This window comes from Schistocerca cancellata, chromosome 3, assembly GCF_023864275.1.
Source record: "Schistocerca cancellata isolate TAMUIC-IGC-003103 chromosome 3, iqSchCanc2.1, whole genome shotgun sequence".
Lineage (NCBI taxonomy): Eukaryota > Metazoa > Arthropoda > Insecta > Orthoptera > Acrididae > Schistocerca > Schistocerca cancellata.
In genome coordinates this window covers 436,860,781-436,879,957 of record NC_064628.1, presented here as the reverse complement: position 1 = coordinate 436,879,957, position 19,177 = coordinate 436,860,781, and the positions used below count along the sequence as shown (strand labels likewise).

At 39.5% G+C, this 19,177-nt stretch overlaps 1 protein-coding gene across 1 annotated transcript in view; it reads left to right on the top strand.

Annotated features, from left to right (window-relative positions):
* Nucleotides 1-1,412: 1,412 nt before the first annotated feature.
* The window catches only part of LOC126175183 (uncharacterized), a 273,671-nt gene continuing 255,906 nt past the window's right edge, over nucleotides 1,413-19,177 (top strand). The window contains exon 1 of the mRNA XM_049921776.1: nucleotides 1,413-1,528. Coding sequence (XP_049777733.1) covers nucleotides 1,454-1,528 — 75 coding nt within the window. The 5' untranslated portion in view covers nucleotides 1,413-1,453. The remainder of the gene's footprint in view (nucleotides 1,529-19,177) is intronic.

The following is a 19,177-nucleotide window of genomic DNA, read 5'->3' as shown; positions in this document are numbered from 1 at the left end:
GCCAAATAAATACTTTCTTCACCTTGACTGTATTTCCTCAGAAGATTATGCCACACAACATTATCAAGGGAAAGTAGCAAAGTACGCTAGTAACCCTTCCAGCTGCCGCATTCTGTCACTGTTCAACCACTGTCAGCCTGAGTAACCATTAATAAACAGCCAATGTCTATGTGGTTACAAGTGAGTGCTTTTGAGTGCCAAGCATATGGAAGTTTGTATTTATACAAGAAAAATAATGATTATGTGAAAGATAGTTATGTGTCTCTGTGTTGATACATGTGTGTATCTGCTACATTCATTCATCATGTTCATAGATCCCATCGGTAAGGAGAATCTTCAGGTTTGTGATACCAGTCATGGTATACATTAACAAAAGATATGCAGATCATAAAAACTTACACTGTACATTGTATTAAAAATAAACTAGCACAATTCTGTTTATGCCTGTGCCCTTAAACAAATGTAGCTGTTACTTTTTCAGTAATATTAGATAGTTACTATTTATCTGCTGATGTTGGGTTAATAGATACTTGATTATATCAGTATTTTTCAAAGAAATGTGCAAATACAGGTTTAGGTTTACAATACATTATAACCTGTTAAGCAGTTTTACAAAGGGCACAGCTACTTCCATGTAGCTGACAGTATGTTTCTGTCCTTGAATCTACATATTCAGATAATTTGTAGAAAGAGTGTCTAAAGAGGTAAGTTTTCAATTTTCTTTTGAGCTGGAAGGGATTTCTAGTTTCTTCATTTGTATTTTACATATCAGTCAGCTGTAAGTAAGTTCCTAATTTTTGTTTGTTGTTTCCATCATGGGATTTATGCTACTCAAATAAATTTCCAATATCAGCAAAAATATGTACTGATAAGCAATTGTTAACAGGCTTAACTGTCAAAAGATGGAAAACTCAAAAAATTATCACCCCTTCAAAGCTTTATTTTAACTAACAAAAAGTTATACAAACCAAAGCTGGTATATTTTGTTATTATGTAAAACTTTACTGAGAGCCATATCTCTATTCCAAGTTTCCTATTCAGTGGGAGTGACCCAAGCATGTGACATTTCACTGTTCTAGATGTGAACACTTGTTCATCTTCAGGATTACTAACTGTAATTTTTATCTTATGGTAAACAACAAGTGACAAACTTGTTATAAAAAATGAAATCTTGAAGCTTCCAAAATAAGTTGTTAATCTCAGTACCAGTCTTTCATATTAATTATGGCACAGTAGTTTCTTGAAAACTTTTGCAGTGATTTATCGCAACATTGATACAAATTTCCATGTGAAGCCTTAATTGATGTACCATTTCTGAGAACTAATAAGTGCTTAGTGAAGTGTACACTTCTTTTTGACTGTCCACAACCTAAAAAAATAAAGGTGTCCACATTTTATGGTGAACAGGCATGCAGTTGATCTACTATCTTTCTTGAAGAATTGTGGTCTACAAATGATCAATCCAAAACATGCTCAAAGGTGCATCTACAAGATGTCTGATTATCAACTCAACACAGGACTCTTACAGGTAATTTCCTTCCAGCATAAATTATCACACCTTTTAATGTTTTTGAAGATTATTATTGCATAGAGTACTCAAGAATGAAGATAAGTATGCCAACAGTTTTTGTCAGTTCTCAGTGTACTGGAGAATAGAATGTATATTAGCCAAAATGTGCCTTGGTCCATCTTCACTTGTCAGCACACATTTAGATCCACTTTTGTGGAAAGTGAAATTACTTGTCACATCAGTTAATTTCGGTCAATAAGCTAAATATGGAAATGAAATGAAAATACTGAAGGCAGAACAACACTGGTAAGAAACTATATTTTTATTGGGTTGTTTGTTGTTTGTTCTTTGATTTTATATCAGTAAGAATTTTAAGATATGTAATCTACTTGGTTTGGGATATGATCATTTTTCAGTTTGAAACTGGAAATACATTACAGATGTTCATTTTTTAATTTATGTATTTATCTATTATTTGGTCAATTAGCACAGATAGCACAGTGATATAAGACACATCAAAAGAAATATTTCCATATTGTAACAAGTATTACATGATATCCATATTGTACTGAAAGAGTGACTGACTTATGTCATAAACAAATTACATACATAACTACATTTTCAGCTACATTACAACATTGTTTTATTTCACTTTCAACACGAGCCTCCAATGCATATGGATCACTTCCACTCAGGAAATGCCACTAATAATTTTTGGCTATGCACTCTCCTGAAAGTTGCTGCATATATATATGTGCCTAAAACAGAAACACAACAGACGAAAAACATGAGGAAAACCAGTACACCTGCTATCTGTCCGCAGATATGCACAACAGAGGGAATAGTATTAGTATGAAGCAACATATTGCTTGAAGTTTTAAAACATTCTTGAAGTAGAGATATTTGTAATTCGTGTATAGGTTTTACTTGTCCTGCCAGATTCTTCGTGTAATTTGGAAATGAAGTGTAAGGTATGAAATGAATTGTAAGGTATGATTACTTGTCCTGCCAGATTCTTCATGTAATTTAGAAAAGAATTGTAAGGTATGACTGTAGAGTGGCTCACATGTCTTTAAGTGATGGTTCTTTTGAATTACTCTGAATCTATGTGTAGCACAGAGCAGATTTATCCCTTTTTAAAGATTTTTACATGTGCTTGGTTTCATCATGGAATCCAAATACAGCTGTAATTACAATATTAAATGTTGATTACATGGCTTTTTGTTAATGTAAATCTAAATTACACTACCAAATGGCATTTACCTAAGTGGGGATTAGTATACTGTTTTGTGTGTCACTACTGAAAATAATAGAAACAATGTTATACAATATTACAGCTCTTTTATATACGTATATATACTACAGTATTTGAATCAAAGTTTTACAATGAACAATAATTAAATTTATTTATGACAAAATAGTTCAAGGGTGAGTGGCCAGATGTCAGTTTCCAACATGCATAATATTTCGGCAAGCAGCCATTATCAGGTGCAGTGGTGAAATGATGCTTTTGAGAGCTGGCACGGGGCTTACATCTCCCTGCCACTCTCCAACCTGGCGTTAGGCAGGTGAAGGTGTGTGTCCAGTGTCTCCTCTCCCTCTTCTCCATCTGCCAAGTCACTCTGTCCAAGGTTTGCACTCAGGGACATGGGCTAGTGGTGTGTCTGCTGCTGCTCTGTCTGCCCACCCAAAGTCAGTTTGTTGTGGGGTAGCTTCTTCCACTTCTTAATCGGACTCAACGTAGCCACTATCATGACTGATCAGCAGTTCCCTTTTTGTATCTCAATAGATTCTTTAACAACATGGTCCCAGAAGCTAGACATCTATCTCAGAATCATAGTATGGTCATAATCCATTCTGTGTGATTCCAGCAGGCAATATTTCCTGACTGTCGACTTGTTAGGCTGCTGTTGTCTAGCATGCCATTTTTGTTTTTGGAAACAATCTTCAACTGTATGCATTGTTTGACCAGGCTGGGGATTCGATACAGTCCAGATTACCATCATCTGAGGTCATCTTGACGCTACCAAGCAGTTCCTGTGTTTTAGCTGGTGAGTGGAGGACAGCCTTCTCTTGACTTTCCAAATAATTCATAAAATTTTTCTAGATAATGTACCATAGAATGAAATAAATGCAATTGCTGCATTCTTTGGAGTTTCCCATTCTGCTTCTGTCAGTCCCACAGTTAGTGTAGTTTGCAAAGCTCTCCAAATTTGCCACTGCATGTACCTATTTTCCTGGAACATCATCTCTGGGTCCAAGTTCTAGGTTAAGGTTCTCATTGATGGAGAGGGTGTGAGCCCTTTGTACCAGTGTTTTGAGCATACCATTACTCTGTGCCAGAGGAGAAAGCCCTGGAAACAGTCCAATGGAAACCTACCGGTTCTTCTAGTATGTTGATGACACCTTTATCATAATGCCACACATAAGAGACATGCTGAATAATTTCTTCATACATTTCAGTTCCATACACCAGAATGTCTCTTTTACTATGGAAGTCAAAGCAGATGGATTGCTCCCCTTTCTGGAAGTTCTAGTAAAAAGAAGAGTGGACAGCACACTGGGCCACAGCGTGTACCGTAAGAAGATGCACACTGATGTATACTTACATGCGGAGACCTGCCACCACCTCGTGTAGAGGAATGGTGTACTCAAAACATTGCTATATAGGGCATGCATCTATTGGTTGATGAGAGCCTGACATCTGGCTGCTCACCCATCATGAGCTACACAAGGAGAAGTTGGGGAATCACAATTTATTTGGTTCAGTATCAAAACTATAGTTTTCTATTATACAATCTTGATGTTATTTCATTGTATAAAATACTTCACTTTTGCTGAATCATGATAGGCACAATAAAAAGATTCACACACTCATAGCTTTCAATCATTAAGGCCTTTGTCAGCAGTAGACACACACGCACACACACACACTCACGCAAACGCAACTTGCACACACATCTGCAGTCTCAGAGAGTTGAAACTACACTGCGAGCAGCAGCACCAGTGCTTGATGGGAATGGCAACTGGATAGGGGTAAGGAGGCTGGGGCGGGGAGGGGGAGGGATAGTATGGTGGGAGTGGTGGACGGTGAAGTGTTGCAGCTTAGACAGAGGGCAGAAGAGAAGGTGCAGAGGGGGGAGGGGGTTAGTAGCGGAAAGGAGAGAAATAAAAATAAAAAGAAATTAAAAGACTGAGTGTGGCGGTGAAATGACAGCTGTGTAGTGCTGGAATGGGAACAGGGAGGGGGCTGGATGGGTGAGGACAGTGACTAACGAAGGTTGAGGCCAGGAGGGTTATGGGAACATAGGATGTATTGCAGGGAAAATTCCCACCTACGCAATTCAGAAAAGTTGGTGTTGGTGGGAAGGATCCATATGGCACAGGCTATGAAGCAGTCATTGAGATGAGGGGTATCATGTTTGGCAGTGTGTTCAGCAACAGGGTGGTCCACTTGTTTTTTGGCCACAGTTTGTTGGTGGCCATTCATGCGGACAGACAGCTTGTTGGTTGTGTCCATTATAATTATCTGGGCTGTTATGCCATGGTCGCTTGATGAATTCTGTGTTAATTCCCAATGTTTCATCCCCGTCTGTGGGAGACATCTTCAAGAGGGTCTGTAGCTCAATGGAAGTTCCAACACACCCACTGGCTCGCTACTGACTGACAGTCAGAAATTAACTGAGTGAAATGGGAGTAAACAGAAGAAGTCATTATCTTTTGCAGTCATCCAGGACAATTTATTAGTTAAAATTTCATTATAATACTGTCCCAGATCCAATATTAAGCAATATTTAGCATTATTCTTACTTTTTGGTACTTCTAAAAATAGCTTTCTTCAAACATTTTTTCAAAATAAACTTTTTTTTCTATAAAAGTCAAACATTATATGTACCATACAATGACCATTCTCCAAATTACTTCCTCTCTCAATAAACTCTCTCTAAGGACTTCCTCTTGCTATGAGTTGTAACACACAATTACTTTACAAAGCATGCATCTACCAAAGTTGGTGTGTGAACAAGGATCATACATACAGTGGAATGTTCAACAGCAAAATTTATCTACAAAATAAATTTATTTTCTTGTACTTCAGTTATTATTTTTGTATAAAAATTAGTTTTTTAATTAATTGTTGTGTTTTCTTTTACAAGATATGTTATTTTGATTAAACAATGGAAACTCTACACAGGAATATCAACAATGTAGGAAAAGATAGATCACTACTTACTGCAGGCGAGACACATTAAGTTGCAGAGATGCCCAGTTAAAAAAAACTTACACATAAGCTTTCAGCCACAGCCGTTGTCAGAAAAAGAGAAACACACCATTCATTCACACGAACAAGAACACCTGATGTACACATGACTGACGACTATGGCTGCTCCCCGAACAGCTGGAGTTGGTGGTCATGTAAGCTTAAGATGTGCTTTCTTGTGTGAATAAATGGTGTGTGTTTCTCTTATTCTGATGGAGGCTGTGGACAGAAGTTTATGTGTGAGTATCTTTTAATTGTGTCTGTCTGCAACTTAACATGTCATCTTTCACAGTAAGTAGCAATCTATCTTTTCCTATATTATTTAGTTTGGTAATTAGCTCATTCAGTTCATGAAATTTTTTGCAAAAATTGGATTGAAATCTATATTCTTATAAAACTGACATGGACTGACAGAACCACAGGCATATAAGAAACTACCTCATGTTTCAAGAAGTATAAATGAACTAATTAATATTCTGCACCTAAAAAACTCAAACTGAACTCTGTGATATTGCATGTTGTAATAACTAGTGTATGTTGAACTAACCAATACCTCAGATAACAAGACAGTTAATGTAATGACTTTTTGAGGTCAGAGTAATCAAGATTTTCTTTAGAATATACTATAGTCTGATCCATGAATGATGGCAGTTCACACAGGTCAAAAATAGATGGGCATTGCATTGTTTCCAGTTTCAAATAACAATTGTGGTTTACGAATACATGTGCTTTGTGGTTGGTGAAAGCGTGTAGCCTGCAAATTACATCACTCACTCGTTTGTATAGAATTTGTCACTCACCACAACCGTTAGCCTTGGTAACTTGCAACAAATGGAATAAAAATTTCCTAAACAACTCACTACGATCACATTTAATGCTCACATTGAGTATGAAATTCACAACAGAGTGCTCAGAACACTACTGAATGCTCCCTGCTTTAAGATGTGACACAAGTGCACAAAATGAACCTAGACTCAACCACCATCATTTGTGAGTCCAACTATGGGCAACAATAGAAATACAAGTTATGACTCTTTTAATATTCAGTTCTTTAAAGTACTGCCCTTTCCCTTTTTACACTTCCTTACCTACCTATCTAATTAAGGGATCTAACATTTGATGCTCTGACCTACAGACTGCCAGTTCTGTTTTTCCATATGACCATGTTCTCTTGAGTAGTCCCCACCCAAAAATCTGAATGGGGGACTATTTTGCCTCCAAAATATTTTACCCAAAGAATGACATCACCATTTAACCATATAGCAGAGCTGCATACCCTCGGGAAGAGTAACAGAAGTAATTTCCCTTGCTTTTAGCCATTTGCAGTACTAGCACAACAAGGCCACACTGGATGATGTTAAAAAGCCAGATCAGTAAGTCATCCAGACTGTTGACCCTGCAACTACTGAAATGGCTGCCGTTCCTCTTCAGGAATCGCACATTTGTCTGACCTCTCCACAGATACCCCTCTGTTGTGGTTACACTTACAGTATGACTACCTGTATCGTTGAGGCATGCAAGTGATCCCATCTCAGAGATGTTCATGGAGGGATCTCAGTTTATGTAACAGATAAATCACATGATATAATTAAATTAAATATAATCTCTGATGTTAACTATGATTTATCTGTAACACATTTGCCTGAAAGCTACAATTGCTACATTTAGGTAGGTTTCTTGAGCAACTAAAGTTGTGTCATCTGCATAGATAATTGTTTCATTAGGTATTGACCTGAAATGATTTATCTGCCCATAAACAACTGTTGTGATGTATAAGGCATCATCAGAGCATATATAATTATGCAAATGGCTTTACAAATGATTATGCAAATGTCAATACATATAAATTCAATTACATAGATATTATTTATCTTGTGCTCATCATATACCGTAATTAGATTTGTTACACAGATTACCGAGACCACAAATTAGCTTACAATTTTGTTTGATACAATCACATTTATAATAAATGATTATCTTTTTCATTATATGTAAATTAATTTGTGTTATAATGTTTTTCAACCATATCTCTGTCAACATTTTAAATTTATTTTCATGTAGTGCCCTTGTGTCAAGTGGTATATTATTGAATATTTTGCAGTATGTCAAAAATTATTTTGGACTTTACTTAAACGAGTCCAAGGAATGTCCAATAAGTTACTGTTACTGTTTCTGGTTTCACATCCAATCTAGTTTCATACATGACGACATTGTGTTTGGCATGAATAAGTACTTTGAGTATGTATAGACTGGGGACTGTAAGTATTTTGTTTTCAATAAAGTACTGTCTGCTAGAGGTCTGTCAAACCAAAATAGGCCTCGCACTACCAAGGGCCCTGCAGCTGCTCTGTGGAAAATTAACCATTAAAAGGCTGGAATCAAAACCAACAATACTGTTTAGGACTGGGCACATTATTGTCATCACCCAATGGAAAATCCAGGATGAAATAAGGACAATATTATGAAAATGATAAGTTGCTACTCACCACATAGAGGAGATGCTGAGTCACAGACAGGCACACAAAAACGCTGATATACATTTAAGTCAGAGCTTATGGTTTGGAAGGCGACAGGTAAAACACAGGAAAGAAGAGAAAGAAAAGGATAGATGGTCTAACATACATGTATGTCAGTCCTTTTGTGTACTTGTCTGTTGCTCAGCGTCTCCTCTACATGGTGATCAGCAGTCTATCCTTTTCATAATATCGTCATTATTCTATCCTGGATTTTCTGTTGGTTGGTTTTAGCTAATGGTTTCTCTTGCTTATCTTCCATCCGACAACCCAGTGCTCTTCTCCTCTGTTTCTATTATCTATCATGTTATTTTACTCAGTGTCCATCCTTTTCATTCTCCTCTTTCCTGTGTTTTACCTGTCGCCTTCCAAATCCCACACAATCTGACTTACACGTATGACAGCATTTTTGTGTGCCTGTCAGCAGCTCAGCATCTCCTGAGTGTGGTGAATAGCAATCTTATTGTCAGTCAGTACCGATTTTGAGATCCTTTAAATAACATTAAGTCCAGCCACAGTGTGCCTTTACAGTACATTTGCCTACCATGTTTCAGCACATTTCTGTGAAATTTTCATGCTTTAATGTTTAACCCATTTGTTGTGCTCATTCTTTCACTAATAGTGCAGTTTTAGATTTTAAGCTTCCACTGCTGGGCACAATGTACATCAGGCTTTCCCAACCATTGTGTTACATTGTTTTACTGTATGGCACAGTGATATAGAATGATTGTGAAATTTTATCCCTCTAGAGGCAAGAACTCTATAAGTTTATAATATGACAAATTTTAATTTTTAATGTGAACTATAAAATTTATAATAAATTTTGAGACAGTTTGTATGAGTTAGCACCTGCAATGGTAGGTAGTTATCAGATCTACTTTGGGTAATTTGATTGATGGTAAAAACCTGGAACCATAGGTGACCTTGGGGGAGGAGGGGGTGGGGGCGGAGGCAGGACATATTTTTTATTGTATACACAGTTCTGATGTGTAAGCCATTTTCTTCTGATGTGTATGCCATTTTCTTCATATGGTGGCACTTTTTGAGTTGTCCTGTAGTCAAGGCAGGCGTGAAACTTAACACAGCATTGGCAAAACATTATTGCTATTTAGTCATGTGTTGGTTCCTCATACAGACCTTTTCCAGCTGCAGAAAATGACCAGTCTGACACCCTGCCAAGCGAAGACCACTGCCAGCACTAAAGAAACCCCTCTTCTCCTCCACCAGCACAGCATAAATGGGCTATAGTAAACCTGGGGCATTTGAGATTCCCACAAGCACAACCCCTCTCCAAGATGCACAACGCTGATTTACCCTTCTTTCCATGAACAGATTCGATCCTTGAAAGCTTGGTGAGACTACATTCATTGTTGCAGAGCACAGAGGTTTTAGTTAGTTTTCTATTTCATGGATCATTTGCATGATGAATCGTACGCGACACCAAGCACCCCATTTTTTGTTTAAGGCAACCTATGTGGAGCAATGAATGTCTTTTTTCCTTCTGGTATTGTAATTATGTACATCACTATTTCTTTTGAACTGCAGTGGGTTGCAGTGTGGAGTGGCTGCGCAGTTTGAGACGCCATGTCACAGATTACGTCTTCCTTCCCGCCGGAGGTTCCAGTCCTCCCTTGGGCATGGGTGTGTGTGTGTTGTTCTTAGCATAAGTTAGTTTAAGTAGTGTTCAAGTCTAGGGACCGATGACCTAGCGTTTTGGTCCCATAGGAATTCACACACATTTGAACATTTTTGCAGTGGATTATTTACAACGGACTTCATGAGGGAATAAATACTGTGAACCAATAGTCAGAATGCCGAACTCCTTAATGTCTATAAGATGATTATGTGTGAGCACCACATATAATTCTTACAACAAGTTTTTGAGCAATGAAAACATTATTTCATAAGGAAGTGTTACCCAAGAACATTATTCCATATGACATTACTGAATGAAAATATGCAAAACATGTCAACTTATTGATTTGTCTCTCTCCAAGATTTGTGATGATTCTAAATTCAAATGGGGCTGAACTAAGTTGCTTTAGGAATTCCAAAATGTGCTTTTTCCACTTTTAATTCTTATCAGTAGGGACACCTATTCCACCCTATTCATTATTTCTTCACTATGTTTACACTTATCATTGGTGTAGTGCCCCTAGTTGTGCAGAACTGTCATTTAACACGCCACATTCCATCAGGTCATCTAACATGGCTTTTTTTGTCCTGCAATATGACAACATATCATTAAAGTTTAGGATGCATGTAGCCCCACTCTGGGAAGCTTTACATTATAGATGCAACCCCACTCTCAAATACTTCCTATTTTAGATGCATCCCACTCTCTAGAAGTGCATAAATTTGTCTCTATATGTTCTTATGTCCCTGACCATATGTTAACAGGGGATGGTTTTGTGGGAGAACTAACTCTGCCCAGGACACAAGGACGTACCCAAGATCTGAACTGGGGGGAGGGGGGGGGGGGGGGGCAGGTCATACTGGTCTCAGGAAACAAGGACTCTAGACAACAAACAGCACTTCTTATTAAATAAAACAGTAAACTAGTGAAAAACTTGAATACAAGAATGCACTTGTTTAAAAATACAACTTTTTAATTCAGTAATGATGTTCTAGGATTTGCCGACAGTAACGTGCCGAAGACGAAAAAAAAATTACTCCCGGATCTGCGCGAACGAGTTCAAATATCTTCTGGGGGCGGGGGGGGGGGGGGGGGGGGTGGCAGTTGCCGTCCCCCCCCCCCCCCCTGCCCATCGCTGGGTACGGTCATGCCAGGACATATTCGCCTTTTCTTTTTGCTATGATGGAGCATTTTTCATTCTGATTCCCATCTTTTACTCTACCATAATTTTGACACTAGATCACCATAGTTTGGCAACTGATGTATAGTTAACGCAGGCGACGACTGTTCCGGTATAGGTATTTTATTGTCTTTAAAACCATGCTGCTTACATTGTGGCAAAAGATAATGCTTTCACAAAACAACAGGAGACCATTAATTACATGTATTTGTCTACCTTCTTACAAAATTTGAACCGATTTGCACAAGTCTGAAACACACAAGTAGCGCGCGTAGAAAACTCACAAAAAACGTGTTTTTTGCGTGTAAAATCTGCACGATGCTAGAGTTTTGCAAGCGAGTTTTCATTTTTAACGTAAGAATACATTTCCTATTTATTGGATCCACTTTAAACTGTTTCCGTGCATTCGGTTCACTTGAGAATATTACGTGCTACGTTTAGCTTGTTTTTAAATCATCGTATTTTGACAACATGTAAAGATTATTGGATAAAATTTTTTTTAGACTTTATCCATTTAGCTACCTTATTGCAAAGTATTAACCGATTCGTACAAGTAACAATTTAGCTACCTTCGTGCAAAGTATGAACCGATTCATACATGTTTAAGGTATAAAAGTAGTGCGCCTCAAAACCCTCCCATAAACATTTGTTTATTATTATTATTATTACTATTATTATTATCTTTAGTGTAAAATCCGAACGGAGCACATACAAATGGTGCCATTAGCTGAGCACTAATTTCAGTCCAATTGAGATCTTTTACATAAAGACTTAATCGATTCGCACAATTTGCCTCGGCGCCAGCTCCTTTTCATCGTTCAAATATAGCATAATATACTACAGAGTGGCGCACGAAAAACCAGCCCCGAGAACAAACTACTTGCTAATTACGCACGAACTGTTGCCCACTACGATCAGATACACAAGCAAACAGATAAACATGTTATAATTAGGTAATAAAGATATAATAGATGAGCTAATGAAAAGGCCTATCTTTACAATTCGATTCTACACAAACTACGCGAAAGAACTTGCCTCCTTCTAACAACCGTATACCGCAAGTCTCTAGAGGAATGGAAGGTTTCAAATGATTGGAAAAGAGCACAGGTAGTCCCAGTCTTCAAGAAGGGTCGGCCAGCAGATGCGCAAAACTATAGACATATCTCTGACATTGATCTGTTGTAGAATTTTAGAACATGTTTTTTGCTCGCGCATCATGTTATTTCTGGAAACCCAGAATCTACTCTATAGGAATCAACATGGATTCCGGAAACAGCGATCGTGTGAGACCCAACTCGCTTTATTTGTTCATGAGACACAGAAAATATTAGATACAGGCTCCCAGGTAGATGCCATTTTCCTTGGCTTCCGGAACGCGTTCGATAGAGTTCCGCACTGTCGCCTGATAAACAAAGTAAGAGCCTACGGAATATCAGAACAGCTGTGTGGCTGGATTGAAGAGTTTTTAGCAAACAGAACACAGCATGTTTGTTCTCAATGGAGAGACGTCTACAGACGTTAAAGTAACCTCTGGCGTGCCACAGGGGAGTGTTATGGGTCCATTGCTTTTCACAATACATATGTGTCCTAGTAGATAGTGTCGGAAGTTCCATGCGGCTTTTCGCGGATGATGTTGTAGTATACAGAGAAGTTGCAGCATTAGAAAATTGACGCGAAATGCAGGGAGATCTGCAGCGGATAGGCACTTGGTGCAGGGAGTGGCAGCTGACCCTTAACATAGACAAATGTAATGTATTGCGAATACATAGAAAGAAGGGTCCTTTATTGTATGATTATATGATAGCGGATCACACACTGGTAGCAGTTACTTCTGTAAAATACCTGGGAGTATGCGTGCGGAACGATTTGAAGTGGAATGATCATATAAAATTAATTGTTGGTAAGGCGAGTACCAGGTTGAGATTCATTGGGAGAGTCCTTAGAAAATGGAGTCCACCAACAAAGGAGGTGGCTTACAAAACACTCGTTCGACCTATACTTGAGTATTATTCATCAGTGTGGGATCTGTACCAGGTCGGGTTGACAGAGGAAATAGAGAAGATCCAAAGAAGAGTGGTGCGTTTCGTCACAGGGTTATTTGGTAAGCGTGATAGCGTTACGGAGATGTTTAGCAAACTCAAGTAGCAGACTCTGCAAGAGAGGCGCTCTGCATCATGGTGTAGCTTGCTGTCCAGGTGTCGAGAGGGTGCGTTTCTGGATGAGGTATCGAATATATTGCTTCCCCCTACTTATACCTCCCGAGGACATCACGAACGTAAAATTAGAGAGATTCGAGCGCGCACGGAGGCTTTCTGGCAGTCGTTCTTCCCGCGAACCATACGCGACTGGAACAGGAAAGGGAGGTAATGACAGTGGCACGTAAAGTGCCCTCCGCCACACACCGTTGGGTGGCTTGCGGAGTATAAATGTAGATGTAGATGTACTGAATTGACAGTGAGCAGTCTAGTACTCGGTGCCAGTTTTTCGTGCGCAACCCTGTGTAACATAGCTACAGTAAGACATGTTCGAATGACTATACAAATGGGCACTTGTCCAGGTTGAATATCAGTGGTTGACGAATAAATAATTAAATACGGGTAGCGCAGTCCTCAGTGCCGCGGCCCTATGCGACCTCAAAGCAGTCTTGCACGATGTTCGAACTTTATGCAGTGTTCATTGTGTTTTGGTTTTCTTGCCTTACACGAATCTCGAGAATGACAGACATTGCTGATGTGACTACGTTTCTCACACTGAAAACAAATTTCGTCCTACGTAGGACAGCGGTGTCGCTGGTGCCGTACCAAACATGAAAGTTGTAGGTTGGACGGGCACGCTATGCAGAACTGTCGTGACTGGAATTGTGTGAGGAGGAAGTTTCCGAATCTCAACAGCACCATACGGTACAGAAGTTGTCTGCCTGTTTTACTCCTCAGCCGAGGACTTCCGCAAACTTGCGGTTTACTGTTTCTGTCACGCAAGCTATCACATTTCCGTGCTAAGCTGGCCAGCTGTTCGTCCAACTTAGCCACATGCAATACAGAAACTTAGTGGCGTTGTGTTCCGGTGCTTTACCGACTCTTGGACGAATTTAGAACTTCATGTTATTTGACTTGCATCTTCCAAAGATGGATCTGAAAGCGATAAAGCACGAGTACTGAAATCTTTGACGGGTGCATACTGATTAACCCAGTCCTTGATGAGAAGTTCAGCATACGGCAGAGGCCGTTTATCCGTATAGCACATTCTTAGGTTCTCATATTGTCAGCCGGCTCCCTGCCCCAGTGCCAATTGTTTCGGAGGAAAATCGAACCTGAGTAGTATTTAACTGAAAATACGTAATTACGCTGTGGATGATTGTGGAGTATTTTTAAAGCGCTGGAAATAATAGACAATTGGCAGAGAAATATGTTTATTTTCGAAAGTTGAAAGATTACATTAGATGTAATTCTAATTTATTAAACTGCATTTACATGTTCCGTTCTGACGTGCTGTGCATTATTGCGAGGTTGCGCTGTAATATTGTCTACAGAAATCGTTTGCAAGAGCGAGCCCAGGATCTGAGCTATAGGGAAGGGAGTGTGTGTGTGTGTGGGGGGGGGGGGGGGGGGCGGGGTCAGGATGTAATTTAGGCGAACGAAGCTTTTTTTTCTGGCGAGGGCAGTTCGTCTCTCGATCTGGGTACGACGTTGGTCGTTTGCTTTACATTTGTAACAAAGCTCGCCTAAAAGTCATTTGTCGATACACCCCGCCACCAAACGACGCAGACGGCTCAACAAAGCAGCCAGATAATCAGAATACTTCCGAAATCTAACAGCTGTTCCTTTAAATTAAGGTTAGTGGTAATCAAACTTGACTGACCCATTCAAATGCCCGAGTTCTCATTCTATCCCGCTGAATGTTGCTTTGTTAGGTTTCGAACTTCCATTACTAAGCATAGCGTACATTAGGCTTTCCCGAAAAGTGTAACACGACGTTTAACTGCGTGATCCGCAACAATGGAGTATGTTACGAAATTTTGTTCACGAGCTCTGAGCACTATGGGACTTAACTTCTGTGGTCATCAGTCCCCTAGAACTTAGAACTAATTAAACCTAACTAACCTAAGGACATCACACACATCCATGCCCGAGGGAGGATTCGAACCTGCGATCGTAGCAGTCCCGCGGTTCCGGACTGCGCGCCTAGAACCACTAGACCACCGCGGCCGGCTTTTGTTCACTCCAGAGCTCTAAATTTCATAATCAGCTCTAATAATTTATTACCAATTTCAAGACAATTTTCATAAGTAAGTGCCTGCGTCGACCAGCAGCTATCATCTACACCTACACTCCACTCTACAAATCACAGTGAAGTGCGTGTCAGAGGGTACGTCCCACTGTACCAGCTATTAAGGTTTCTTCCCTTTTCATTCAGGAATGGAAAGCGGGAAGAATGATTGTTTGAATGCCTCTGTACGAGCTGTAATTATTCTAATCTTGTCCTAACGATTCCCACGTGAGCGACATGTAAGGGGTAGTAGTATATTCCTAGACTCATCATTTACAGTGGGCCCTTGGAACTTCGTTAGTAGATTTTCTCTGGATAGTTTATCATGAAGAACCGCCAGTTCAGTTTCTTCAGCATCTCTGTGGCACTCTCCCGTGGGTCAAACAAACCTGCAACAATTGTGCTGCCCTTCTGTATATACGTTCAGTATCCCCTGGTTAGCAAGATGTATGAGGCAGACGAAATACCTTCAGACTTCATGAAGAATATAATAATTCCAATTCCGAAGAAAACAGGCGCTGACAGGTGTGCAATTTACCGAACTATCAGTTTAATAAGACATGGTTGCAAAATACTAACACAAATTCTTTATAGAAGAACGGAATAGCTGGTAGAAGCCGACCTCGTATTCCGGAGAAATGTAGGAACAGGTGAGGAAATAGGTTAAGGAACCTACGTTTATCGCATTTTTTTTATTTAGAGAAAACTTTTGACAGTGTTTACTGGAACACTCTCTGCAGGTATCAGGGGTTAAATACAGGGAGCGAAAGGTTATTTACAACTTCTATAGAAATCAGGCGGCAGTTGCAAGAGTCAGATGCATGAAAGAGAAACAGTGGTTGAAAAGGGAGTGACATAGGGTTTTAGCCTATCCCCAGCGTTATTCAATCAGTACATTGAGCAAGCAGTAAGGGAAACAAAGAAAAATTTGGAGTAGGAATTAAAGTTCAGGGAGATGAAATAAAAACTTTGAGGTTTGCCGATGACATCGTAATTCTGTAAGAGACATCAAAGGACTTGGCAGAGCGATTGAAAAGAACGTACAGTGTCTTGAAAGGAGGATATAAGATGAACACGAACAAAAGCAAGACAAAGATGATGGAACGTAATAGAGTTAAATCAGATAATGGTGCGGTGATTAGATTAGAAAACAAGACACTTAAAGTAGTAGATAGTTTTTGCCATTTGGGAAGCTAAATGACCGACGATGGCCGAAGTAGAGAGGATCTAATAATAGACTGTCAGTGACAAGAAAAGTACTTCTAAGAAGAGAAATTTGCTAACATCGAATATTGACTTAAATGTTATGATATCTTTTCGGAAGGTATTTGTCTGGAGTGTAGGCATGTATGGAAGTGAAACACGGAATGAACAATTTAGACAAGAAGAGGACAGTAGCTTTTGAAATGTGGCGCAGAAGAAGAATGCTGAAGATAAAATGGGTAGACCACGTAACTAATCAGGAGGTACTGAATAGAGTTGATGAGAAAAAAAAAAATGTCACAACTTGACCAGAAGAAGGGATCTGTTAATAGTATACATTCTGAGACATCAAGAGATCACCAATTTAATATTAGAGGGATGTGTAGGAGGTAAAAATCGTAGAGAGAGACCAAGAAATGACTACATTAAGCAGATTCAGAAGGATGTAAGTTGCAGTAGTTATTCAGAGGTGAAAAGGCTTGCGCAGGATTGAGTAGCATGGATAGCTGCATCAAACCGGTCTTCGGACTGAAGAGCGGAACAACAACATCCCCTGTATTCCTATTTGGCACAAGTAAATTCTGCTTGATGGTAATTCGAGCCATGGTAAAAACCAGTAACAGTGGTTACCTTACTCTTCCCAATATGTAAACAACAGTAACAGCACTCCCGTCATTTGCTACCTAAGTAGTAGTGGTCCAAAGACTTCATTTCAGTTTATGATGGAAAGAGACATTATTCGTAAACAGTGGTTCTGCCTTTCTGTGTAAAGAGAGCTAATAAAATTCAATTGTGACGGGAGCTCTCAGTATCTTGAGAAATGATCTTACATTGGTCAGGAAATGGTTCAGAAACGAAGGTGAGACGCGTGTGTTAGTGCTTAAATCAGAGAAATAATATTTTCTTAGACGTTACCTATACATATCATGCGGAGGTAAAATAAACACTACAGAAATTAGTTCTTACTGCTGACTAGGACTTAGTCTGTGGGCTTCGCGCGACCTTACTTGCATTGTTCACACGTGTGTACAGAAGCGCATCGTCCATAGCTCTTGAAGGCTTGCTTTCCAGTCTCGATACGAGTCTGTCTGCAATTTTCAACATTGTGAGTGTTTTGCGGTAATAATAATCTGAAAAACTTGACACGTTTTGGAACATAACCATCTATTGTGATCTTCGAGAGAAGATGAATACTGTTGTAGCCGATATAACAGTGCCATCCATAAACTACGCGATCAGTAGATCCACAGGTGTAGCCGAATATGTAGCCAATGCTGCTACCTAATGTCACAGAATCGTCATTTTTCTAACTGTATCGGTCCTTTTCAGCTGCGACATTTGTTTCTTCTTTAATTCCAGGACCACTCCTTCCACCCTAAAGTGATGTGAATTCGACAAGACGCGTTCACTGCAGTACTGGTAGCGTAAAACACATAAAATTCATTAGATAAAACATACACAGATGTCCAAAATGAACTGTCAATGCTTTTCACAGAGTGCGCTTATTTGAAACTTCCAAGCAGATTAACACTATGTGTCGCACTGGGACTCGAACCTGAGAAACCGGTCCGGCGTACAATTGTTATCTCCAAGGATGTCCTACACGCACAGTAGATGTGTTTTTACGTGCTCTGGAATGCTGGTAGCCTATTAGATGTAAAGGGCATCCTCTACAGTATTCTCTATACTTCATTATCTTCTTCTTCTTCTTTCGTTTCACCCTCTTTGGGGTACTCTGGATCAATCATTTCTTTGCGCGTTGTTCTTTTCTTAGGGCCCAGTATTTCTTCATTCTTTCTGATCTTCTTTTCCTCTCTTCTTCCGAGATGCAGGTTTTGGACTTTAGTGTAGATTTGTCTTGGAACCTTATGTTTTCATCTTTAGTATTTAATTTAGTTGTTCGATCAATAAGTCAATTTTCTGAAATCTTTAATTATTTTAGGTCTTTTTCAGTTTCTTTAAACCAGTTGGGTTTCGTTTTATCGTAACGGAAAAAGTCAAAGATTTGTTTAGTTAATATGTTGGAATTCATTCTGAGAAGATGACCATAAAAATTTATCCTCCTTTTTCGCATAGTATCTGAAAGTTTCTCAATTTTCGTGTAGAGAGTTTCAATTTTGATGTATATAATCTTATTCCCCCCTAGAACCATGGACCTTGCCGTTGGTGGGGAGGCTTGCGTGCCTCAGCGATACTGATAGCCGTACCGTATGTGCAACCACAACGGAGGGGTATCTGTTGAGAGGCCAGACAAACGTGTGGTTCCTGAAGTGGGGCAGCAGCCTTTTCAGTAGTTGCAGGGCGCAACAGTCTGGATGATTGACTGATCTGGCCTTGTAACACTAACCATAACAGCCTTGCTGTGCTGGTACTGCGAACGGCTGAAAGCAAGGGGAAACTACAGCCGTAATTTTCCCGAGGGCATGCAGCTTTACTGTATGATTAAATGATGATGGCGTCCTCTTGGGTAAAATATTCCGGAGGTACAATAGTCCCCCATTCGGATCTCCGGGTGGGGATTACCCAAGAGGATGTCATTATCAGGAGAAAGAAAACTGGCGTTCTATGGATTGGAGCGTGGAATGTCAGATCCCTTAATCGGGCAGGTAGG